The 24,131-nt window shown below is 40.1% G+C and overlaps 3 protein-coding genes and 3 non-coding genes across 6 annotated transcripts; 4 read left to right on the top strand and 2 right to left on the bottom strand.

The window, feature by feature from the left end:
* Positions 1–900: 900 nt before the first annotated feature.
* Positions 901–4,333, bottom strand: pclaf (PCNA clamp associated factor). The gene is made up of 4 exons (XM_071900140.2): positions 4,235–4,333; positions 2,290–2,370; positions 2,017–2,191; positions 901–1,065 (listed from the first exon to the last, which is right to left on the bottom strand). Exons 1-4 carry the CDS (start codon positions 4,278–4,280, stop codon positions 1,026–1,028), a joined length of 342 nt encoding a protein of 113 aa, XP_071756241.2. The 5' UTR covers positions 4,281–4,333; the 3' UTR covers positions 901–1,025.
* Positions 4,334–4,876: 543 nt separating this feature from the next.
* On the top strand, positions 4,877–12,356 carry LOC139912357 (small ribosomal subunit protein eS17). Its single transcript, XM_078283241.1, has 5 exons — positions 4,877–4,956; positions 6,026–6,177; positions 6,917–7,022; positions 9,641–9,706; positions 12,233–12,356. The coding sequence occupies exons 1-5, from the start codon at positions 4,954–4,956 to the stop codon at positions 12,308–12,310; spliced, it is 405 nt and encodes a 134-aa protein (XP_078139367.1). The 5' UTR covers positions 4,877–4,953; the 3' UTR covers positions 12,311–12,356.
* On the top strand, positions 6,703–6,829 carry LOC139912366 (small nucleolar RNA SNORA71). Its single transcript, XR_011784661.1, has one exon. It is a non-coding gene; the product is annotated as a small nucleolar RNA SNORA71 (small nucleolar RNA).
* On the top strand, positions 9,322–9,448 carry LOC139920094 (small nucleolar RNA SNORA71). The gene has a single exon (XR_011785026.1). It is a non-coding gene; the product is annotated as a small nucleolar RNA SNORA71 (small nucleolar RNA).
* Positions 12,010–12,136, top strand: LOC139919919 (small nucleolar RNA SNORA71). The gene has a single exon (XR_011785012.2). It is a non-coding gene; the product is annotated as a small nucleolar RNA SNORA71 (small nucleolar RNA).
* Positions 12,357–13,355: 999 nt separating the features above from the next.
* cart2 (cocaine- and amphetamine-regulated transcript 2) lies at positions 13,356–16,861 on the bottom strand. Its single transcript, XM_071909796.2, has 3 exons — positions 16,713–16,861; positions 15,539–15,622; positions 13,356–13,824 (listed from the first exon to the last, which is right to left on the bottom strand). Exons 1-3 carry the CDS (start codon positions 16,830–16,832, stop codon positions 13,717–13,719), a joined length of 312 nt encoding a protein of 103 aa, XP_071765897.1. The 5' UTR covers positions 16,833–16,861; the 3' UTR covers positions 13,356–13,716.
* Between the last annotated feature and the right edge of the window lie 7,270 nt (positions 16,862–24,131).

Here is a 24,131-nt window from a genome sequence, read left to right as displayed (position 1 = left end):
ATTCTAGTTACTGTATTTGAGTGTTTTTGGTAACTAGTTTTGAGGTCTTGCAAAAGTCTGCAGCTTTCACAACTTCAGTTTTAAGTATTTATGCCTATTTTTATTCATCTTCAAACATAAAATTAAACCGTAAAATCAACCATCCAGTGAAAACAGACTTCCTCTACCAGGATGTTCATTTGCTTTTCCCCACATACTGTCCAAACTCAGAAAACATCACAACCCTCCCATACCATGTTCACAAACAATGCAAAATGTTAATGACAAAATTTAATGAGACCGAATTAAAAAGTAACCATCTATTACACTAACTTTAAGCATTTACTTTTTTTTCACTTAAGAAAAAAAAAAATGAAGGATTAACTGTTATCTCTGTCAACAAAACCAGTCAGCAACCAAAAATATTCTCCTCCAACAGGTCTGGACTGTTCTTTATGACATTTGACAGTATTTAAGAAAATTATTTACTTTAAACACAATTTCAAAACTCCATGACTTTTCCAGATTTTCCAAGAGTGTGGGTACTTATTATTTCATCCTTCCTCTGCAGCATTAACACTGATTCATTACTCTGGTGGAGGTTTTCCCTCTACTTTGATTTTCTCCAGTAAAATGATGACAGGAACATCGATGCAGTTTGGTTTCCTGATCGTTCACAACAGGAGAAACTGACTGATCTGATGTTAGAAGAAGAGCGGAGAAACGGAAAAGTAATAGAACGAGTAGAGGAGCTAATTACTGCTGCCAGGGAGGAATAAGTAATATTACATTTCAAATGAGTAATATTACGGTTTTGAGTAACTAGCCCACCACTATCTAACTCTAGACATCAGTCATTAATAGCGATATAACCTTTTACCTGAGAATGATAAACCAACAGAACCGCTCCAGAATAAAACATTAATAAAAAAAAAAGTTTAATGAACTTCTATACAAAATGAATTCAGCAGTAATTATATACAGATTTACATTAAAATGCCATTAAGCCGGTCCAACAGGACGACTGGAACACTGTCAGGTCAAACTCATTCGTCCTCCTCGTCCTCAGCAGGCAGCGGTCTGGACCTGCAGGGAAACACAAAGACTCAAGTGAGGAAAGGATCTGAAAGGACTTCTCTGGATCCAGATCACAGGAAACATGTTTTTTTTTTTTTTTTTAGAGGAATACTCTCACTTATTGGGAAAAAAAAACAACTTTCTGGCTCTCATGCCAAAGGCTAGTAAACTAAAATATACCTGCTGACTAAGGATAGTTTTTACCAGTCAAATTAATTCATGTACATTTTTCCTGGAGATGTCACCCTACCTGTCTTCAATGCCATTTCATGCATAGAATCAGCCACTGTGTGTTCATGTAAAAACACACAGGAGGTGCAACAGAATTCAAAATTGCAAGAGAAGCAAGAGATCATTTTGAAGCAACGTTTCAAAGTTTGAGAACAGGCAAAGACCAAAGTCTGCATATAATTGAGGCGGGTGAGCCGGCGCTCCCTATAGGCTGAATAGGCAAATGCTTTGGGCCTCACGCACTCTTCAAAGACATTTTTTTTCTTCTACTTTTTAACTACATACTGGTATCTGGTGCCTGGCAGGTGGTAATACTTGTTGTGTGTTCAGTATTAAACACATGATAGTGCAAGCTTTAGCGCAGCGTATATTTTACAGAGTATAAACTCAACGCACAGAACTGTGCTGAATACTGAAGATGCACAAGTCAGACCATTAACAGGCTTCTTATAAGAACAGCAGGTTGATCACAAAGCTGATGGATTCCTCTAGTCTCTGATGCAGAACCACAGCAGCACCATGTCCGCTCACCATGCAGAGACATTTTTACAAAGGCTACGATGAAGAAGTTACAGCCAGATTTGGAGATCAACTCTGTTCCATCATCTACTGACAGATCAGAGCGATGTGATGAATCTGATCTCCTCTGCAGCTGAAATTGCTAAACAGACCAACTGATCAGCCCAGCCTGTGTCAGTATCTAGGATGTGATTAAACAGGTTGCCGTACTTCCTGCTGGTCTTGGACATGCCGCTGCCTCCGGCCTCCTCGTCATCCACCACAGGCTGCTGGTTCTCCTTCTCTGGCTTCCTGCCGGGACCACCGAAGAAGTCACCGATGCCCTTCTGCCAGGTCGGGGTGGGACGGGGACACACCGGGTTCCCGCCGGCATATTTGCCCTTTGCTGTGAAATAAAAAACATACCATCACCTCAGTATGAACTCCACCATGTTTATGTTCATTATGTGTGTCTGTGTCTCAGTACTGGCTGAGCTGACTGACCGGGTGTGGTCGCCTGGCTGCTGGAGGGGGAGTTAGCAGAAGTGGAGCCCAGGGACTTCCTGGGTGCAGCAGCTGCAACAGCTGGAAATAAAACCAAACACACTGATAAATGGACACGGCATAAAATACAGCAGGGAAAAGGTTCTATCACAGCTCCATCAGACACAAAATGCACAGATTTAAATGATGATTATATTCACAGTAGTATGGAATATCCGTTTAGAGGAAAAACAGAAACCCTCAGAGTCAGATTGACATCCTGTCTCCCTGCCTCCGGCGCCCTGTGCGGGACTTTCTCTGTTGCATGAAGACAGAGTCACACCAAACTCCATTCAAAAAATGTGTCAGTTTCATGCTGCCTTGCTCATAGATAGATACATGCCTGTTACATATGGAGTCAGATCAGTCTCACCACAAATATATGTATTTAAAAGTATTTGCAATTTTCATCAAAAACATATTTGGATGTTGTTACATTTATATACAATCTGTTGAATCTGCATTTACAAACTGCTTGTCATTTGTCAACTTCACTGCATTTGTGTGTGGGTGTTTTGAGACTTTTGAGCCAATCACATGAGCGTAGATTCGAGGGTGTGATATGCGTTACATCTGCAATTCTGATTAGAACCAGATTAGAGCATAGAGCATTGCAGCAAATCACACCCTCGAATCTACGCTCATGTGATTGGCTGAAAAGGAAGGAGACATCTGATTGGCTACAGATAATTCCCTGTTGAAAAAAATGCATTTGTGAATCGAGCCGCGGCAGGGGAGTGTCAAAACACCCACACACAAATGCAGTGAAGTTCACAAATAACAAGCAGTTTGTAAATGCAGATTCAACAGTTTGTATATAAATGTAACAACATCCAAATGTGTTTTTGATGAAAATTGCAAATACTTTTAAATACATATATTTGTGGATTTCCACTACATTTATTTAAAACAAGAAATATTTGTGTGTACATCATTAATACGTTTGTGAACCTTTTTTTTTTTAATATGTGGATTTTTTTTTTTTTTACATTTATATAAATCCCGAAATACATTTGTGAATCCTTCTGTGTGCATTCATTCCTATTGAGACTGATCTGACTCACGTGACTTCATCGTTAGGCTCCACTCTTCAATTCGGCATACAGCCAATACACCGAGCAGCATTTGTTTAACTTGGTTCTCTATTATTCCTGCACTCTTGTCCCACAGCATGGAGACTAGTGCAGTAACGTTAAATGTTTTTTGTTACTTTATTGATATACAAGTGCTGTATGGTGGTCAGTTATATGCCGAATTTACCAGAAAACCGTATTAATTGATAAAACGTTTTATGACATGTTCTACCACGTATGTACATTTGTCGAAAAGCAAGACAACATTAAATTGACTGATTTCTGAATTTAGTTTGGCGTGACCTTCCCTTCATACAAGAAACAAAGTAGGCTAGCATAGAGGCGCCCAAAACTGGCGCCAGTTTGCCTGAGTGAAAGACACCGACCTCCGATTACAACTAAGTAAAAAGCCTTCTCGTCAGACATGCCGATAAACATTACAATTACTATTCAAACGGCAAAGTGACTTTCATCTGCCAAAAGCACATCAGGCTGTCCAGACGGAACCAGGAACCAGGAACCAAGCGAACCCGGTCGACATGTTGGCGGGAGGCTGTGAGGTTAAGACTGGTTCTGGATCTACATTTACAACAAATAGAGATCTACACAGGACTAACATGCTAACGTTTAGATAAGTTAAAACATTAATAGGTCAGGCATCATTTATGCACAAGTGTTATTTGGCTGAAACAGAAATATCCGCATTAGTCTGCTTTGTTTGGCTACTATCACCCGTCAGTACAATGAGCAACAACTGTAACGTTCACATTTTTTATACTCACACTTTATACGACGTTAGATGCGTAAAATGTGTCTGTATTTCGTGACTTTACCTTTTCTGTACGTTGCGGGGACGCTGTCAGCTTTAGTCCTCACCATTTTGGCAAAGTAAAGAGGGTTTCAGCTCCTAAACCAGCTGCGGTGAAGTGAAATGAACTCCCGCCTGGATTTAAAATGGGAGGAGTGCAGAGTGACGTCGGCAGATGGGGCGGGAACTAAGGAGGAAGCAGATCAGTATGGAGTTCCGGTCATAATTTCAAAATAAAGGTATTGTTGACGAAATTATTGCAATGTTTTTGAGTGATACAATGTTCCACAGTTAAAATAATGAAGTAGATTCCTAGTATACGTCCAATGTGTTGTATTGTTGCCCCTTTAAAGCCCCAGTACATTCAATTATCTCACTCTAATTTAAAATGTGTCTTTATATGTTGTGTGTGTCTGTGAGGGAGAACTTCAAACGCCAACATTTTGGAAATTGTCTGTGGCACCAATGAGGTCATTATATATGTAAAAAAGAGTCAATACAAAACAAGACAACGACATTTTACAAATGAGTTACACAACAATATTATATGTTATATATTACATATTATTGATCATACAGACTACGGGAGGACAGTGAAGAAGAACCTATCATGCAGATCGTATTGATGTTTCGGTCTCCAGCCGACAGGGGGCAGCAGAGGACTTGTCGCTGTTCCTGACTTCCGCGTGCTGACTTAAACTCCCCCGGAAGTCTGGTAGTCCTCTTCTACCAGGCCGATCCAACATGGTGGGTAATTTTTAGATTTCCACCCCGCGGTATCCGTCTTAATCCTGGGGTTTTAAAGGTTTTACATGGTTCGGTGTCTCAGCCACACTGACCGGACTGTCTGATATATCTGATGGGTGAAGTATTGAAGTTAGATGAGACCAGCTGTGCGTTTTATCAACAATATTCTAGTCGGTCATTTTCTGTAACCGGAGGAAATGAAGTGAAGCCGCTTTCCTTCTGAGTGAAGCACGTTTCTCATTCAGGATTTATCACAGAAATTGTCCTGAACAGTAGAATAAAAACCTAACCTCTAGTTCTGTTATCGTAGAAGTCAATTTTTGTTAATTTACTAGCAAACATGTCCAGCTATTGATTAGCGTTGGAGGCGAAGGCAGCGTTAGCTTAGCTGCTAATAATGCAGCTAATGTATCTAACTGGTTTTCTATGGGGAGGCTTTAGCTAATGAGCTGGTCAGTGTAGTGCTGGTTAGTTCATCTAGTGGTAACCCAACACAGGATGTGTCCTACCCAAAAACGTGAGTTTTTATGCTGACCTCGCATAGCAGTTGCATACTTTATGTCTACTGACAGAATGGCCAGGTACTGGTAGATATTCAGAGCTGAAACCATTCTTTGGAGTTACTGGTAAATCTAAATTATAAGTCATGTATTTGATATGGTGTTAATGACTTGAATTGTCAGACATAATCTCTGAATATGTTTACATGCACACCAAAACTCTGGTTACTAGTAGGAATCAGCTTAAGGCTGTATTGATTGTGTTTGTGGGTTGAAGTTGCGTGATTTCTCCAATTACTTTGTATATGCACTGCACCATGTTCGCGGTTAGTGCAACCTTTGACATGCACAGTTTGAAAAAACTGCCCCAATAAATGGAAAGATTGAGCTGAAACCTAGGTGTTAACTGGGTTATGTTCCTGTGATTATCACCTTATTCCCACTATGATAATCAGGCAAATGTGTCTACTTGACAGCTTCAGTAGTGGCTCTATTGCCATAAACGGGTTAATTGACTTATCAGTATCCATGTAAGTGTGCTCACTGAGCATTGTGTCATGTGACTCCAGGGACGAGTCAGGACCAAGACGGTGAAGAAGGCCGCCCGGGTCATCATCGAGAAATACTACACCCGGCTGGGAAACGACTTCCACACCAACAAGAGGGTGTGTGAGGAGATCGCCATCATCCCCAGCAAGAAGCTCCGCAACAAGATCGCCGGGTGAGTCCAGTATCAGAGGAAGAAGGGGGGGTTCAGGCCTGATGTAGACCAGTGGGTGAGTCAGTGTGTGTTGACGTGCCGCTGCTAAACGGCGCTGCCATTTTGTCGGAAAATCAAACCCAGAAGACAAACGCTAAACAAAGGCGGATCCCCTGCAGCTTAACAAGGTCATTAAATGAGCTTAGTTTAAACAAGTGTAGTTATGATAGTCTGGCTAACTATCCATGTGTAATACAGGTGCATGTAAATGTTTTCTTATTGTTGACAACTTGATTTTTGTGCCACGATGAGAAGGTTAGGTTATCATTGCATCATAACTGGGAAAATCGGGTAGCAAAATTTTGATTTTCTGATTTTGAGTGGAGTTCATATTAAATTTCCTAGTAGGAAATTTGTTTTTCTGACATTCGATAGAACATGAATGCAGGGGTGGGCATGCTTCCTCTGGGTGAGTCCATCACTAGGGTGGGTGGGTGGGTGGGTGGGGGGGGGGGGGAGTGTTTCTAATGATAAGTCTTTGTTCCACCCTGTATCGAAAGTGGCCATGGTGTTCTGGTTGCCAGGTCATTGATAGTACAGGAAAATCAACCTGGGAGTCTTTCCCGTGTTTGTTGGACTCTCTGTTCCTGTCAAACCCTGTATCTCTCAGACATTCCAGCATGTGATGCGTCTGTACTGCAGTGCATGTGAAGTATTATGGGCTGTAGTTGGTAACCTGTCTGTCCCTGTGTTCTTGCAGGTATGTGACCCATCTGATGAAGCGGATCCAGAGAGGTCCAGTCAGAGGAATCTCCATCAAGCTGCAGGAGGAGGAGAGGGAGAGGAGGGACAACTACGTACCAGAGGTCAGTACAGTCTCCTCCATGCTGTCTGTTGCTGTTGTTGCTACTTTACAAATTTACTATCATGTCTATTTTTTCAAATGTATCCCTTATTTTTGCTTTTTTTCTTGTGAAATACTGAATTGTTTTCAGTCTCTCTGCCTCTTCTGATAAAAATACAACAGTCTGAAACGGGAAAATCATTCTTAGGTTGAACTCTGAACTCTTGTGACAGGGGTCGCTGCTAGGCATCACTTCGTTTTTAAGGAATCACAAGCCAAAAAGGCTGAGAACTGCTGTTCTCGGAAGGGGGGGGGGTGATCAGCATTTCTGGCTGAACCCATAGACAGCAGTATCATAGTGTGAATGAATTAAAACTGGAATGTGGATGCTTGTCAGATGAGAGGGTTTGATTAGTAATGTCTGGAACAGTGTGACGCAGCAGCCTGATGACACTGGCTGTATTTAGCGGACTGGTGTTGACTGAGATGTAGGTGGTTTCCCAGATATAAACTGGTTACACTGGTAGTGGACCGGTGTTGACTGGGATGTAGCTGGGTCCTACAGATGTAAAGTGAAATGTCTGCAGTCTGATAGATGATAGTCTGTAGTCTTTAGAGCGGCAGACAGCAGCATGTGGACGGAGGCTGGAGAAGCAGCGCTGTCGTCTGCCATGTTGGTTCAGTCGGCAGCAGCTTCACATGTGGAGAGCTGAGCTGGACCGGAACAGTCTGTTAGCTCTGTTCACTACCAGGGGACAGAGGCTTAATGAGCTGACGGCAAGCATTTCTGGAGTGACTGGTGGTCGTCTCAAGTGTTTGGAAGTGAATGGCTTGAATGATCCTGTGGTGTTGGGCGGCGGCCGCAGTGATCCCTCGTCTGTCCGTCTCTGTTCATTTCAGTTGATTTTCACTGACGGCTGTCTGTTGTCAGACAGGACTGATGACGTCTGTCAGATTTCCATGTTTTGACGGACAAAAAGTTCAACCCAGCTGAACTTTCTCTGGACGGAAGCCAATCAGAGGCGTTCTTGCATTTGTTTTGGAAAAAATGGACAAAGGGCCGACCAAAACAGAGAAAGCCTAGTGTAACGTTGGGATGACTGGAGGTTTTCCAGCTCAGTTTCTTATTGAATTTATACTTTAGAGTCTGTTCTTTTTTCTATCAAGTAGCGCCGTTATGAGCAAAGCTTCCTGTTCTTCTGCCTCGCCGCCACGTTGACAGAAATCCAGCCGTCAATAATTCTGTTTTCTGATGGATTAGTGGGGCTGCTGCCTGATGCTGCTCTGAGCTCGGCTTGTAAGACCGTCCGGTCACAGACAGACTCTTACAAGCCGTAACAGGAGAGAATTACACACAAGCCTATTTCCAAATGCATTGAATGGAGACTGTAGTTTGTCTAAATGAAGTGCTTGGATCGGTATGATGTGGTATTTCGTTAAGCCTTGAAAAGGAAATGATGCATGCAAAAATTGTGAAAGGATGTCTAGAGCAAGAGACAGACACCGAATCCCTATCGGCTTCTGACCTCCGACCTCCCTGTGGAGGAGAGAGGAGAAAATACTGTTTCCTTACAGGGAGCATCAGTGTACCAATATGCTGTCTTGGAAGCATTAAATGATATTGTAATTGTTAACCTCCATGTGTTTTACTGATGTTCACATGATCCTTTGTTATCGGTAAAAAAAACAAAAAAAAACAAGACAATATCCCATGTATTTCATTGAGACCTATGCATTTAGGGATGCACCAATGCCACTTTTTCAATACCGATACCGATTACGAGTATGAAAGTTTAAGTATCGGCCGATACTCAGTTCCGATCCATTACTTTTATTGAACAGTGCACGCTTACTTCCTTAGTTTGGGGTCAGTGGACAAAATTATTGAGATAAAATCCTTGTTTTTCCCACTGTTTGACAAATACAGGCTTCTATGTGCCACAAATGCATAAAATCAAGACAGTTTGCTTTTATTTCTTACATGTTAGTCATGGCTTTCAGTATCAGATTTTAGTCTTGGGTAAAATCTCCGATACCGATATTCCATTTTAGCCTGGTATCGGCACCGATACCGATATTGGTATCGGTGCATCCCTATATGCATTGGAGTGCAGTGAAAATGTCAACCCAGTCTGTCAAAGTTGAAACTAGTTCAACTTTTGATGGAGTGCAACTAAACCTCATCTGCTGACAGACTTCATCAGCCAATGAAATGTGTACAGACTGCTTCACAAGGTGTTGAGTCCCGCCCACAACAACACTACTTAGGTGATTTCAACACCTTAGTCCCTCCTCTGGGGGTTTTTTCCGTCTTTGTCCCACCCTGTATCGAAAGTGACCATGGTGTTCTGGTTGCCAGGTCATTGATAGTACAGGAAAATCAACCTGAGAGTCTTTCCCGTGTTTGTTGGAGTCTCTGTTCCTGTCAAACCCTGTATCTCTCAGACATCTTACAAAAATGTGTAGTCAGTTAGACTCTCCTTACCAGGTGTCCAGTGGAGATTTTCTGCTGTTGAGACACAGAACTTCCACTGGTTTCTGTCAGGAGTGTTTACATGTTGTTAATAACTGTGTGGAGAGAAGCTTCTACCAGCATCTACTGAATAGATGGTTAATGTCTGTCTGTCTTTGTCTGTCCAGGTCTCTGCTCTGGACCAGGAGCTGATCGAGGTGGATCCAGACACCAAGGAGATGCTGAAGCTGCTGGTAAGACTGTTGGTCTTTATAGTGATGTCATTACAGTAGGAGTAGTACATGGTAATCAGTCGATCAAAACTTTATTTATATAGCACATTTCATGCATAACAATTCAACGCGCTTCAGAGTAAAAAGAATTGCAATTTAAAATGAATGGAAGGAAAATAGACTGCAGATATCTAGGTAATGCAGAAAGAAAAGTCTTATGGTTTTGTTTAAAAATTTAAAGTTATGTAGCAGCCCTTTGATCAAAACGGCAGTTCCTGAGTCTGGGGCCATAATGATGATGTCATGACAGCAGTACTTAATAGTAATGATGGCATTAGTGCTGTCCAGCACTTCTCAGACTGTCCATGTCTTTTGAAGTCTTAGTATTTTAAATTTTGCCCTAATTTAAGGCAAAATTTAATTTAAGAATGTCATAGGGTTAAGTTTAACTTATCTAACTTAAGATTCATCAGAAATTCAATCATCACTGACGCAGCCAAGTTATATATGAATGCAATGATAATCTCACACCTCACATACTGCTTGACAAGTTGGGCACAAGTTAATAAAACAACACTTAAGTAGGGCTGCAACTAACGATTATTTTCATTGTCGATTAATCTGTCGATTATTTTCTCGATTAATCGATTAGTTGTTTGGTCTATAAAATGTCAGAAAATGGTGAAAAATGTTGATCAGTGTTTCCCAAAGCCCAAGATGACGTCCTCAAATGTCTTGTTTTGTCCACAACCCAAAGATATTCAGTTTACTGTCATAGAGGAGTAAAGAAACCAGAAAATATTCACATTTAAGAAGCTGGAATCCGAGAATTTTGACTTATTTTTCTTTAAAAATTACTCAAATCGATTATCAAAATAGTTGGCGATTAATTTAATAGTTGACAAGTAATCGATGAATCGTTGCAGCTCTACACTTAAGCCAACATTGTACAAACAAACTCTCAAAGTTTTGGACCGGAAGTCAAACACCTACCACCACTGCCCCATTTTAAGAAAGTATAAACTTTTGAGTTGGCATAATCTAATTAAGTATGCAAATCTTTGCCTTGTCTTCAAAATCTTGCATAACACTGCTCCCCCTCCGCTTCAAACATTCATCACACAGAGGTCAAATACCAACCGGGCAACCAGAGGTTCAGCTCGAGGCGACTGTGTTGTTCCCATTAGAAAAAGTGCCTTTAGCCACTCTGCATTCTCAGTTAAGGTGTCGCAGGAATGGAAGTCAGTACCAGTGCAGATTAGAGAACTTAGTACTTACCGTTCCTTCACAGGGCCGCTGAAATTATGTCTTATTAATAGCCAGCCGTGTACATATTAGTACTGCAACCGATGCTTCTGCCGGCATCTTGCCAACTGTCTTGTCCTGCTTGCTTGTCTTGCCTCTAGTATACATGTGTATTTGTCTTGTTCAGTGCATGCTATTGTCCATGCCGATGTGTATGCTATGTGCTCTAGTGTCATATATGTGCTTTTACTGAAAGTGTGTTTGTTCTGTCTGATGCATGCTATAGTCTGTTATTGTGTCCGCTCTGCTTTAGTGTCTTATGTACGCTGTGCTTATATGTGCATTTGTTTTGTCTACATGCCATTGTCTGCTAATCTGTCCTTTCTTGTTTTATTGTCTATCTTATTTGAAATTATAAACCAATAAATAAATAAAGGCCACATTGACTTGTTAAAATGATGTCATTACGTTTGTCATTAGCTAGTAAAATGACTTTGCCATTACATCAGCAGTGTTTAGATTGCGAACATTATGTTGGTTCTTGTGTAAGACGTTTCAGTCCGCAGGCCTTAACAGCTTAATGTTTTTAGTTGTTTAAATGTGAGGCCTTGATTTCAGACTTAATTATTTTCCAGGTCAGAGTTGCAGAGCAGCAACAGCTGAAACAGTCAGCTTATTCCAATTTATGAAAACAGATTTTGGAAAGTTTTCTAACATAAAATCCAGTCGACAAACCGAACTACAGTCTTTATGTAGCCAGGAAGGACAGAGGTAGAATAGACAGTTCAGCATGCTGTCTGCCATGTTACTTTATTAAATCATCATACTGAAGCACACTAAAATACTGTAAATATAAATCAATACTATATACTGTAAATATCCAGTGTACACAACCAACATCTGATGTGAAGAAAGAAACAAATGACAGACTAGCATTGCTTGGGCTTTCTCTAGAGTGCAATAAATTGAATTTGTCCTCATTGCCACTGATTTAGAAAAGTCTTTAAAGGAAAAATCCGCCCTAAAACACTTAATTTAAAAGAATCAACCCTTGGTATTATAAACTCGCCGTTTTCCCACCCTGTATCGAAAGTGACCATGGTGTTCTGGTTGCCAGGTCATTGATAGTACAGGAAAATCAACCTGAGAGTCTTTCCCGTGTTTGTTGGACTCTCTGTTCCTGTCAAACCCTGTATCTCTCAGACATTCAGCCTCCTGCCAGACCTGCAGCAGTGTTCAGCTAAAAGCTCCAGCTGTCAGCTTGTTGTTGTGTATTCAGACCCGTCTCTCTGTCTCCCTCAGGACTTCGGCAGTCTGTCCAACCTGCAGGTCACCCAGCCCACCGTCGGCATGAACTTCAAGCAGCCCAGAGGAGTCTAGACGTCTGTAAAATATCTTCTAATAAAAACCCTTTGGAAAAACTCAACTGCTGAGAAGACTGTGTTTTTATCTAAGTTTTACCGGAGTCCTGTCAGATTTTAGGTGGTTGTGTGGTCTGAGGGTTGAAGGTTATCACCAAGCAGTAACATTACCAGCTCTTACTGAAGGCAGTCTGACTCTTCTCAGCTGCTTATGTCAGACCGCAGAACAGTCCGGCTTTCAAAGCAAAACTAATTCTTGATCTGACCCTCGTTGTCCTGAGGGGGGCGCTGTAACAACACAGACCACCAGTGGAAGCTTCTCCGGTCCTGCCTTCCTCTTCCTCGTTTTTATTTATATGATTCCCTTTTGCTTGGCTGTTCAGATAAAATACAGATAACATTACTCTGGCAGTAAAATGTAACTAACAGTTGAAGATACCAGTAATACATGTGCATCAACGTGTAGGTATAAATAGTACAAGTATAAATATACACATATCTCACACACTGAACCTTAAAGCCTCCTGCCAGTCCAACCTGCTGTTTCCTGGACTTGGAAGAAAAAAACGCTCATTTTCTCATTGAAGCCCACATAGATATATATTTATTTTATTCTCCAATAAGGTTTTAACAGTTAACAGTTGCAAGGGTCGTGATTTTGAAACAAATGTGACTGTGGAAACTTTACAGTCAAGTCAGGAATGGAAAACTTTACATGCGGCTAAACGGGCTGAAACGGCAACTGAGGTCTGTTCAAGTTTTCTAAAATCTAATTAGGGCTGGGCAATGTGTTTGAAATCAATATCACGATAAGGATTTTTTTTAATATCAATATGTTTATCACAATATGCAAAATCACATGTTAAATAATCAAATTGATGATGGGCCCATTGAACCGAATGGTAATGTTGGGGTGTGATGTCAAACAAAACTGAAATTTCCAAATACTTAAAATGTTTCATACTTAATTTTGTCAGTTTTTAAATAAAATTTGCTTGTAATCATTAGTTTACACAGCAGAATTGTGTCACAATTTCCCAAAATCACCATATCATGGCGATATGATTCTACTGAAAGATGATAAACGATAATATATTATTATCGATAATTATCGCTCAGCCCTAAATCTTAATTTAGAACCTAAATTCTGGTTGGACTGCTGCTCCAAGCTTACAGCCACTGTGTCTGCCACTTTGGTTTATTAGTAAAAATCATGAAAACAGTTAAAACAAATTCAACAAAGAGTCATTGGAAAAGCAAGATAAAACGGCTTTAATGCAACACATGGAGAACTTCACATCGATCGACAAAATGTCTTCAAATAAAGCTTCATAAAGGACATTCTATTCTCTAGGCTACGTTATACAATAAGATTTCATATGATTGTAAAACTCTTGAGACGCAGACAGCCTGCTGCCTCTCTGCTCATAAGCACTTCAGCAGGAAGAAGTTGCAGAACGCTCCTCGTGGGCAGTCGCACATTTTGCCGATGCGGGATCCTTTCCTCACCGCGCAGTGTTCTCCCAGGTCGCACTGCAACACAGGCAGAGCAGGAAAAACTATTGATCCCTCTACTGATCACACACATCAGGGGTGAAGGCTAGGAGCCAGAAGGACCTGACTGCCATTTTGGCTGAATATCAGATCTATATATCAAGTAAACTCTCTTGAGGAGATCTATTTAGTAGTGTGTCTCTGTATTTATGTATTTATGTGATGACATTATTATCAAAAACACACAACTAGAATATAAAAATAAGGACTAAAAACAGTAGAAAAAAACAGTTTTGGGGTTATATAAGTTGTTGCTGACAATTTTAACACTAAGTAGATTAAAACTGTAAAAGTGAAGTATGGGAAGAAATGGAAAACTAACATTTATGGATGTACTTGCAGTTGTTACCAACAGTCTTGCTTGCTTATTTAAATATGGATACTAAATATGAAACATTTGGTCAATATAATATATAAGTATGCATAAACATTTTTGCTATATGTATGTGTAAATGTGTCTAAACACTGTAATATTAAAATATCAATATGTACATGGTATGAACTAGTGGAAGAATTATGAAAATGTAATTAACAATAGAATAATGTGTGAAACTGAGGAGCAGATATGAGTTCACAACAACATGCATGATGTGCATCATATTATGTCAACAATACAATCTACATTAAAACCTGGATTATTCAAATGAGTGTGAAGTCCAGTCAGTCACAAGTCAGACAGCTGGACTGAAACTCTGAATAAACCTCCTGTTTTAATGAACTGCCTTCATCTGTTACAGGAGGGATCAGAGGGAAGTGGTGACTCCTCCTAGTTTACATTATCAGTCATTATGGATTTGTTGTTGTACTCAGTTCTGATTGGCCAATGAAGTCCTTGTCAGGTCTGTTAAATCACACTATTTCATAACCTGTATACATATTGATATTTATATACTTTATAACACTTATAACCGTGTTTATCAAATGTGTTTATACATACTTATATTACAAATGTTTATTTGTACATAGCCTACTTCATATAAATGTATATATTTACTTTATGCTTATATATTTACTGTTCATACCTACATATACACCAAATGTTTTATATGCAGTAATCCATATTTAAGTAAGCAATTAAAATTGTTTTACATCTACTATCACTCTGCAGTCAAGAAATCAGCTCCGTTTTGTTGATTTCTATTCAAATGAACTAGCGCCACCTTGAGGCAAAAAGACAAACACTGCTATCTGAGGTTAAAAAGAACATTTTTGCAATAGCCTATTACTTTTAATTTGTTCAGAGAGAGACAAACTTATGGAAATCAAACAGTCTCACAGAGGCAGAAACAAATGTCACACGACTCACACATACAGGCCCGTGGTCAAGCCATGCAAATGAAGATATTTAAATATCCTATTTGAAAATTTTAGTGTTTACATAACATACAAAGTCATGATATAGGCCTATTAATGAAAATTGAAAAGCATTTATTCACAAATGTTTTCATATATTTGCAAATTAGTTTTTAAAGGTGGGTTACAAATAAATCACTCTGCATGTATTTGTGTTAGCCTGTGTTTAAACCTGTGGTGTGACTGTAAACCTGTATTTCTGCATCGTGTGACATTTGTTTTTGCCTCATGTTTGATCTCCATAAAAGGTTTAGATTGCTGCTGGTTTTTCTGTCTTTGTCAAATACCCTAGCTTGTAATAGAAATCATTTTAATATATTTTGTAGCTCCTGTGACTCACAGAGGGAACCTGTCCGTATTTCTTCTCCCAGGGGTTGATCCTCTTGGTCTGCAGTTTCTCCAGCACTTCATGCAGAGCCCCGAGCTGACAAACACACACAGGTTCACTTCTTCAGGACATCATTTCACCACTTGTGTTGTCAATTACATGTTAAAGCTTACAGGTAGCATCCAGAGTAGCATATGACAAGGGAAATTAATATATAGGAGTGTTATCTATTGGTGGAAGGAAGGAGATCATCTCCCTTGTAGCCTACAAGCTCCTGATATGATATATATAGTGGGTTAACTAAATAACAGGAAACCTACCAGTCTGTTAGTGTTGTTAAGGCAGTAGTAGTAGTATTGGCATATAATAACAGTTTAGTATAGGTGTTTAACTACCTACCAGTCTATTGGAGTTATAACAGTAAGTTAGTCCTGTCTCTTTCTAACTAGTAGCCTACTGTATTTGTTTTTTTTTACTGTAGTTTTTGTTTTTAGTTTCTGTATTTTAATTATTTACCAGTCTATTGGATTCATAACAGTAAGTTAGACCTGTCTGTTCTTTCTGACTAGTTATTGTATTGTATTGTTGTATTTTAATTAGTTACCTACCAGTCTGTTGGAGTAATAACGGTAGTCCTGTCGTCTCTTTCTATTAGTCTGTATTTTAAATGTTTACCTACCAGTCTGTTGAAGTAATAACGGTCCTGTCAGTTCTGTCTGACTACTTATTGTATTTTAAAGGTTTACCTACCAGTCTGTTGGAGTAATAACGGTAGTCCTGTCATCTCTTTCTATCTAGTCTGTATTTTAAAGGTTTACCTACCAGTCTGTTGAAGTTATAACGGTACTGTCATCTCTTTCTGACTGGTTAATATAATTTAACTAGTTTACCTACCAGTCTGTTGGAGTAATAACGGTAGTCCTGTCTTCTCTTTCTATCTAGTCTGTATTTTAAAGGTTTACCTACCAATCTGTTGGAGTAATAACGGTAGTCCTGTCGTCTCTTTCTATCTAGTTAGTCTGTATTTTAAAGGTTTACCTACCAGTCTGTTGGAGTAATAACGGTAGTCCTGTCGTCTCTTTCTATCTAGTCTGTAATTTAAATGTTTACCTACCAGTCTGTTGGAGTAATAACGGTAGTCCTGTCGTCTCTTTCTATCTAGTCTGTAGTTTAAAGGTTTACCTACCAGTCTGTTGGAGTTGTACGGGTATTCCTGGATGTCTCTCTCGTCCCTCTCGGCTTCCGTCCTCCCCGCCGGGCAGAGCGCGGACAGCAGCGCCGCGCACAGCACAGTTCGTGCCCACATGTTGCCAAGGAGACAGTTCCGGTCCGCGAGACTCCGCCGGTTTTTCCCGCGCTGCCCGGTCCGAGGGCTCTTTGATACCTAACCGCCCCGCCTCGAGCCATAGGATTACGTCACATGGATGACGTAGTCTGACTCCTAATGATCGCAGATATTTGCTGATTACTAATAAGTGGTTACCCATTAATAAATAGCCATATAATTTCTGAATATTGATGAATAATTAGCCTACTGATAAATGATTAATAGTAACTGGGTACTGATAGCAAATTAGCCCACTAATGAATTATTTATATTATTTATATAATTATTTTACTAATTACTGACTGTATTATTATTACAAATTATTGAATACTGAATAGTCTACTAACTACAGATTACGTGTTACAAATTATTAATTACTAACTAATTAACTGATTGCTGGTGACCAATTACTAATTAGTGGTTACTGATTATTAGTAATTAGTGATTCTTTCTGATGGTTTTAATCCCAGGAGGATGAAGTGTTTGTATATTTTGTTATAAACAGTAACGTTCTGCTGGGTTTTAAATGAGTCACTTTAAATCTGTTTCACTGTATAAAAGAATAACTCTCCATTCATCACAGCTCAACACAACTTTATTATTCTGAATCCCTCCAGGTGTTTTCTAACCAAACATCGTCTCTCCCTAAACAGATGTGACTCAAAATTTTGTGTAATCCAGAAGCTGTTGTCCTGGTCATTTGGGGCGGAGTGTTATGTAATATGGAATTAAAAACCAAGGCAGATGTATTTGCCAAACAGGAGGACGTTATCTCTGATTAAAATAAAGGCAAATTACTTTTTGAAGTTTGAAATAAAAAGCTCTGTTGTTGTGTTGGTGTTGGTGGTAAAATATGAATCATCAGTCACCTGCACACCATGACAACAAGAACCATGACAAATAAACACTCTTCTATATGAACAATGATGTGAATTTAGACATTTCAATATTTTATAATATTTATTCAGCTGATGGATGGAGATGAAGAGTTGGAGAGAGTGGAGAGTTTTAGTTTCCCATGATGGTCTAAATGTTTCAGAGGCTTTTCCACCCTGATGAGAGGAAAATTCGGGGGAAACGCTGAACACTTGGAATTGTTTGGAAATTTCCAGCATGAAAATGGTCAAATTTAAACTTCGGCTCAAAATATAGGATATTGGCAGCTTCAGTCCAAAAAATATCTGTAGTTAAAGCAATATATTGAATTGACAGGAAAAGCAGGTTTAGCAGACAGAATCAGACTGTTTAGACTTAAGGTTCTCCTGGATCTGGATGCTGGTTCCTTGGAGAACCAGAACGTATGGCATGGATTCTGCAGAGACAGTTTGGTTCTGTCAACAAGTCGTGTCGGTTCAACTCAGACTCAAGTTTTAATTGTTTGAGACTTGACTTGCTGCATGAAGAGAAGACCTGAGACTTGACTTGACTTGGGTTCTGGTGACTTGGGACTCGACTCTGACTTGTACTTTGATGACTTGAAAAGGTTTCTAAAGTCTTGACTTGAGATCTTGTGTTTGTGTAAATGACTTAGATTGAAAGTGATGAGATTTGTTCCAGCGGACGACTGAATTTAAATTCTGTTTTCTGAATTTGTATGGAATGATTGAATTTATTGAAGTTGAAACTGATTATAGAAATCAAACTCATGATGCGCTTACCAAGTTTTTATCCTATTAAAACCATATTGCATTGAAAAGTCCTAGATATTTAGTTTTCTTTAAGATATTAAATTGATACTGGACTCTTGATTTGTTCTGACTTGACTTGCTGTTCTACATTTAGACTTGAGACTTGACTTGAGACTGACTTGAGACTTGTGCATCAAGACTTGAGACTGACTTGGGACTCGAGAAAAGTTGACTTGGTCACACCTCTGTGACAAACTCACAATATACATCATAGCGAGTGATATAAAACTGATGTAAGTTACACGGAGGGCTTGGAGCCAGATGGGCCTAAGTGGCATTTTTGGCGAATATTAGATCTACATATCAAGTAAAAGCTCTTGAGGAAATCTATTTAGTAATGTAAATATCTCTTTATTTGTGTATTTATGTGATGACATTATCATTATTAAAAGATTTAATGATGAACAGTTGATCAAAGTCAGGTGTTTTGGCTGTAAAGTTTGTCAAAACCTTCTCAGGCTCCGAGCAGGATCAGGTCTTCTAAGGTAAAAACATAAATCAATGCTTTTGTGATAATATAATTGATTTTCGTTTTTTCTTTTTTTGCTCCATGATGATGACACATGGCCGGCTGACACATGGAGTTGATTGTGGAAGTAAACATCCTGTCTGGATGTGAGTTATCTGCCGAGTCAGACCTGCTGGATCCAAATCCTCCTGTTGTCAACAAGGCGTCTGTGTGAGAAGAAGAGCTTTGTGCTGATGTGTTGGTACCGGGCCGGCAGAGAATAGACAGCGAACAAGTGAAATGGTCTTAAGGATCAGAGCAGCATGTTATGTCAGCTCCCAGGGGGCTGGGTGGGTATTTGCTGCCATTCAACAGAAGCTATAAATAAACCAGAAGTAAGAGGTTTAACACCAGCGCCTTGTTCCTCTTCCACTTCCCGTCTGGCTCTGGGGCACGATTTGGTTTGACGTTTGTCTCTTTATGGGATCAGCAAAGAGAACCGTCCCTATAAACATCACCCCCCCCCCCCCCCCCCCCCCACCCATCCCCTCTCCATCCAAAAAATAAAAATAAAATAAATCTGCTGACTTCTCCCCCCCTTTATTGTCAAAGTGAAGATGAAAGCTGTTGGTATTCAGTGCGTAGAGAAGGGAATCTGCAGCAGGACGCAGCTTTGCATCTTTTAATCATTTCTTCTTTGTGGGTGTTTGATCCTCTTGTCAGGCCCCCGGGCGATTCTTCTTCTCTGCCCAAAGAAGTGGCATGTCATGCATCCGTCAAGACTTAAATTACTTGTGAACAAGGAGTTGGATGGATAAGCAGCCATCGTTGACTCATGCTATTTTTTCTTTCTTTTTGGCCATTCTGCCTTTATTGGACAGGTAGGACAGGTCACAGCAGAGGGAGACAGGGAGGAGAGAGTGGGATGACTCACTATAAACACTATTGATTCAAGTTAGAGCTGAAAGATATTGACACTTTTTTTTTTGATTATTTGACAGAATATTGCAATTGCGATTTAAACTGTAAAAACGTTTTCTTGTCATACATTTTTTAGAACTTTAAAATTGTTTAAAGTGTTGGTTAAAGTGATTTTGTTAAATAAAATAGATGTCAGTGTGCAGGAGTTACTGAGTTTGAGTCTGATGAAAGGTTTTGATTCATGGACCAAAGATTACCTGCAGCTCTAAAACTCCTTGTTCACAAATCCATTTTGGACCAAACTCTCTCTTAAACAATTAATTTCAGCCTCTAGAAAGTTCATATTGCGATTTCGATGTTTTTTTCCCCCGATTAATTGTTCATCTCTAATTCAAACCCAGGACATTGCGGTTACACCAAATGAGCCACCAGGATGCCTCCATCTTTGACTCTTTCTGTTGTTTTCTCCACTCTCCTCTCTGCAGGCTGGACAACATCTTCTTCTTCTGTTCCTTATTCTGTTCCTCTGTTTCTCATCTTTTCCTCCAAACAGAAAACATCTCCAACATCCTCTACTCAATCTAAAGCTTTCACTCTCTGTGACTTGGATTAAGAGCCGTTGCATCTCTGTAGCGGTCTGCAGCTACAAAGTTCAACAGGCAAATCGGGTGTTTTTGCTGCTCTGGTTTTGCCTGTTGTACTGTCTGTTAACATTGTTTTAACGAGTTGTTAGGCAGCATTAATCAAACGCAAACACAAAAAACCCAATAATATGACTTCAGAGCTTCCCATCGACCCCATTGATGAGTGTAACCGTTCCCCAAGCATCGTTTTAGAGACATATCCCTGTCGTCTTTCATATAGGAAAAGTTGTAGAGAACTGGGAAGATTTGAATGGCTGGAATCAACTTCTCCACTTTGTTCTTGCCAGGCAGAACTATTTGAACTAAATCGGTTGGTATAGAAATAAGGAAGCATGCAAATGTGATTGGCTGTTAATGGCCGATGTCTGAAAGGTTCAGCCGTGGCGATGAGCTTGTTGAGCGTCCACATATCAGTTTCCCAGGTCGTTCAGCTCTGTAGGAAATAGGACAAACTAGAGAATAAGACTGAGATTCACACCATTATCACTTCATCTTCAATTTACCTCTGATCCCAGATGGACCGGGAGGGAAGAGTAATCCAGCTCCATCAAACCCAGATCACTTCCATCAGCTTCCTCCATCGACCGGACGGCGACAACCAGAAGTCTCTTCTTATCAGAGTCCGTACGGCCGGCTAATGACTTTGTGTTATCTGTTAATTGCTACTTCTAATTGAGGTGTCCCGTCCGGTTTGGTGAAACGTGATATCTGACACCACTGGTCTGATTTATCTTCATCTCGGTTCTGTGTTCCAGTGTTTTTGAAATGACACTGATTAGCCTGAGAGGACGCTATATAAGACCAAAAATATAAACTCTGAAAGGCCAAAAGACTGCTACACCAGCGGTCCGATTCTGATGAAAATTGGAGTGATGATGCATCTTGTTCCTGATTGGTCCAATTCTGCCTGCATCATTCATTGGGGACGACATGCTTACTTGTTTTTATTTATTTATTTATTTTTAAGTTACAGAACACAAACAACCTGTAACTCCTGATGGAAAATGCTATGATGCATAACAAATTTCTGAGAAATCTGACAATAAAGTTCTATCGTATTGTATCGTATTGTATTACATTGCATTGCATTGCATCGTATCACATCGCATCATGTCATATCGTATCGTATCTTATCGTATTGTATCATATATTGTATATCATATTGTATCATATCGTATTATATCATATCATATCATATCATATCATATCATATTGTCTCATATCGTATTGTATCATATATTGTATCATATCGTTTTGTATCATATCATATTGTATCATATCATATTGTATCATATCGTATTGTATCATATCATATTGTATCATATCGTATTGTATCATATCGTATTGTATCATATCGTATTGTATCGTATCATATTGTATCATATCGTATTGTATCGCATTGTATAAGAAGTTTATTGGCTGCTGGGTTAAATACACAGTAGTTGTGTATAAGTTCACACAGAGTAGGGAAGGTCAAAGGTCACACCCAACCTTCACTCCCCGTTGTTCCAGACAGGTCGGTTTGTAAAACTGAAATCTCCACATACTGACCCCGAGTGATCTCCCATGCACCATGTAGGAAGGAGTTTATCTTTATGAATCCCTGAAATTTACAGGGAAAATGTCCAGTCTTGTCACCAGCAGCTTAACGCAGCGTCTGAACATCCTTCATGCAGACAGGACGGACCAGCAGCCCTAACCCTGCTGATCCAGGCTTACTGCGCTGCTCTGTCTGGGACTGGACAGGCCGGGAGATGAAACACGACTTCTTCTGAAAACTGTTTTCTGTCGGCAGAAGAAACCACCCCGAGTAAAACTAGACGTGTGATTTGGTCAAACTTGAAAACAAATTCCCTTCTGCCCACTCCAGAGTCATTTCTTGTGTTACGGTCTCAATGACAGCAAAAATAAAACTGAAAAACTTTTTGGCTTAATTGTCCCTGACAAGCCAAAACCTCGGTCCGTCCGCAGTTTGGATGTAATTTGTCCCGGTCTGCAGTTTTAGGACACAGCTTCAGACAAACTGGGAAGTTTGATACGGAGTCATTATCTGTCCAGGCTTTGATGTCAGCTCAGATCCTGATGATCCACCACAACTCCTCACTCTTTGAAGGCTGTTTCCCTCTTGGTTTAAGTGGGAGAGGCCAGGCTCATTATTGCTCCGCTAATTCACTGCAATCCTCTGATACTGTGGCTGGTGACTGATGGTAATGAGCTTTTCCAGCGACTTTGGACACGCTGCACGGCTATTACACCCACCGCTCTCAAACAGCGGCTCACATGGGACCCCCGGGGGCCCGGCGTCACGTGAACCACAGCCCTGACGCCACGGGACGATGGGTGTGGGAGGTGTGGGGGGTTAAACCTGGAATCGGTGACGTTGATCAGTATTCAAATATTCACCATTCAGTCCACAGGGGGAAAGGACTGGGTTTGGTTATTAGAGTCACCAGTCAACACCTGGACGATGTTATTAGAATCATAACTCTCTGATGTGCATCCTTGGACAGGATAGCTTTTATTATTAATGGGAAACACTCTTTCCACACTTTTAAACACTTTTATCTGAAGAAAAAGGATAAATAGTGAGATATAAATGGGGGAACTCTGCTCTGCTTCCTGAGGCAGAGTGTCCATCATCAGCACTCTGCTAGTACCAATAGAACCAGAACTACAGGCAGTATTATCGCTGAGAATAATACTGGTGTCAAAGGAAAAATCCACCGTAAAACACTTTAACACCCTCTGATCCTCTTCCACTGTTAGAGCTTTACAATCTGTGATGTTCAATAGTTATTTTGTGATAAAGTGTTGTAATTTACTTTTTCGTTGAAGCCACTTTCCCTCAACCTGCCTTGTCTATTTCTACTTCAGTTAGTGATTTCCTCCATTTCCCAGAATGCCTTTTGACAACCCCCAGAGAAGGGGTGTGAGCACGTTGTTCCAGCTTTTGGTTATTTGTGTAGGTGGAGAGAGCATAAGCAATGATATAGTAAGAGGAAGAGAGCGAGAGCTTTTCCAGTCTAGAGAAAGTGAGAGTCTCCCCTTAATCAAACCCCAAACCTGTCTGGATGCTGCATTGCATTCTGGTCTATTTCCTGCTCCTGTGGATGGAGAAACTGGTCTCTCTCCTCTTCTACGATGGATTTCTCCCTGTATGATTGTTGAACATCGGTGCAAAATGGCGGCTCTGGAAAGAAGCCCTCGCTCTTTGATTGTGATTTCTTTCAAGGCCAGTCAGTCTCATTTTCACCTTCAACCTAGAGTGTTATGTTCAGTTTTACCATCTTCAGCTCTCCCAGCTCCTCCTCCTCATTCTGCAGGTCTGGATGAAATCAAGCTGTTTTTTCTGGGTTGCGGTAGCATAGCGCCATCTACTGCCTGTTTCCAGAGTTTCAGCCCACTGACTGATAGAGGCCCACATCTTGGCTGTATTTATATGCACATCAATATTCTCTTAATATTCAGGATCACTCAGTATTCTCTTCATGTCCTCGTTAAAAAAACTCCTGTAGGATTTCTTCTTTTTCCAGTAGGACCCTATGAGAATCCTATAAGATTGTGAAAATGCTACAGG

This window comes from Centroberyx gerrardi, chromosome 4 (genome assembly GCF_048128805.1).
Source record: "Centroberyx gerrardi isolate f3 chromosome 4, fCenGer3.hap1.cur.20231027, whole genome shotgun sequence".
In the NCBI taxonomy this organism is placed as follows: domain Eukaryota; kingdom Metazoa; phylum Chordata; class Actinopteri; order Beryciformes; family Berycidae; genus Centroberyx; species Centroberyx gerrardi.
This window is presented reverse-complemented; position numbering and strand designations above follow the sequence as displayed.

Bases quoted from the DNA above. Each gene is read 5' to 3' on its own strand.
- pclaf (XM_071900140.2), bottom strand. From the start codon at position 4,280: ATGGTGAGGACTAAAGCTGACAGCGTCCCCGCAACGTACAGAAAAG. The intron at 2,192-2,289 runs GTCAGTCAGCTC...TTTATTTCACAG, and splicing joins CAGCCAGGCGACCACACCCG to CAAAGGGCAAATATGCCGGC. The intron at 1,066-2,016 runs GTACGGCAACCT...GTTTCCCTGCAG, and splicing joins ATGTCCAAGACCAGCAGGAA to GTCCAGACCGCTGCCTGCTG.
- LOC139912357 (XM_078283241.1), top strand. The intron at 6,178-6,916 runs GTGAGTCCAGTA...GTGTTCTTGCAG, and splicing joins CTCCGCAACAAGATCGCCGG to GTATGTGACCCATCTGATGA. The intron at 7,023-9,640 runs GTCAGTACAGTC...TTGTCTGTCCAG, and splicing joins GGGACAACTACGTACCAGAG to GTCTCTGCTCTGGACCAGGA.
- cart2 (XM_071909796.2), bottom strand. From the start codon at position 16,832: ATGTGGGCACGAACTGTGCTGTGCGCGGCGCTGCTGTCCGCGCTCTGC. The intron at 15,623-16,712 runs GTAGGTAAACCT...TGTGTTTGTCAG, and splicing joins CGTACAACTCCAACAGACTG to CTCGGGGCTCTGCATGAAGT. The intron at 13,825-15,538 runs GTGAGTCACAGG...CCTGTGTTGCAG, and splicing joins AATACGGACAGGTTCCCTCT to TGCGACCTGGGAGAACACTG.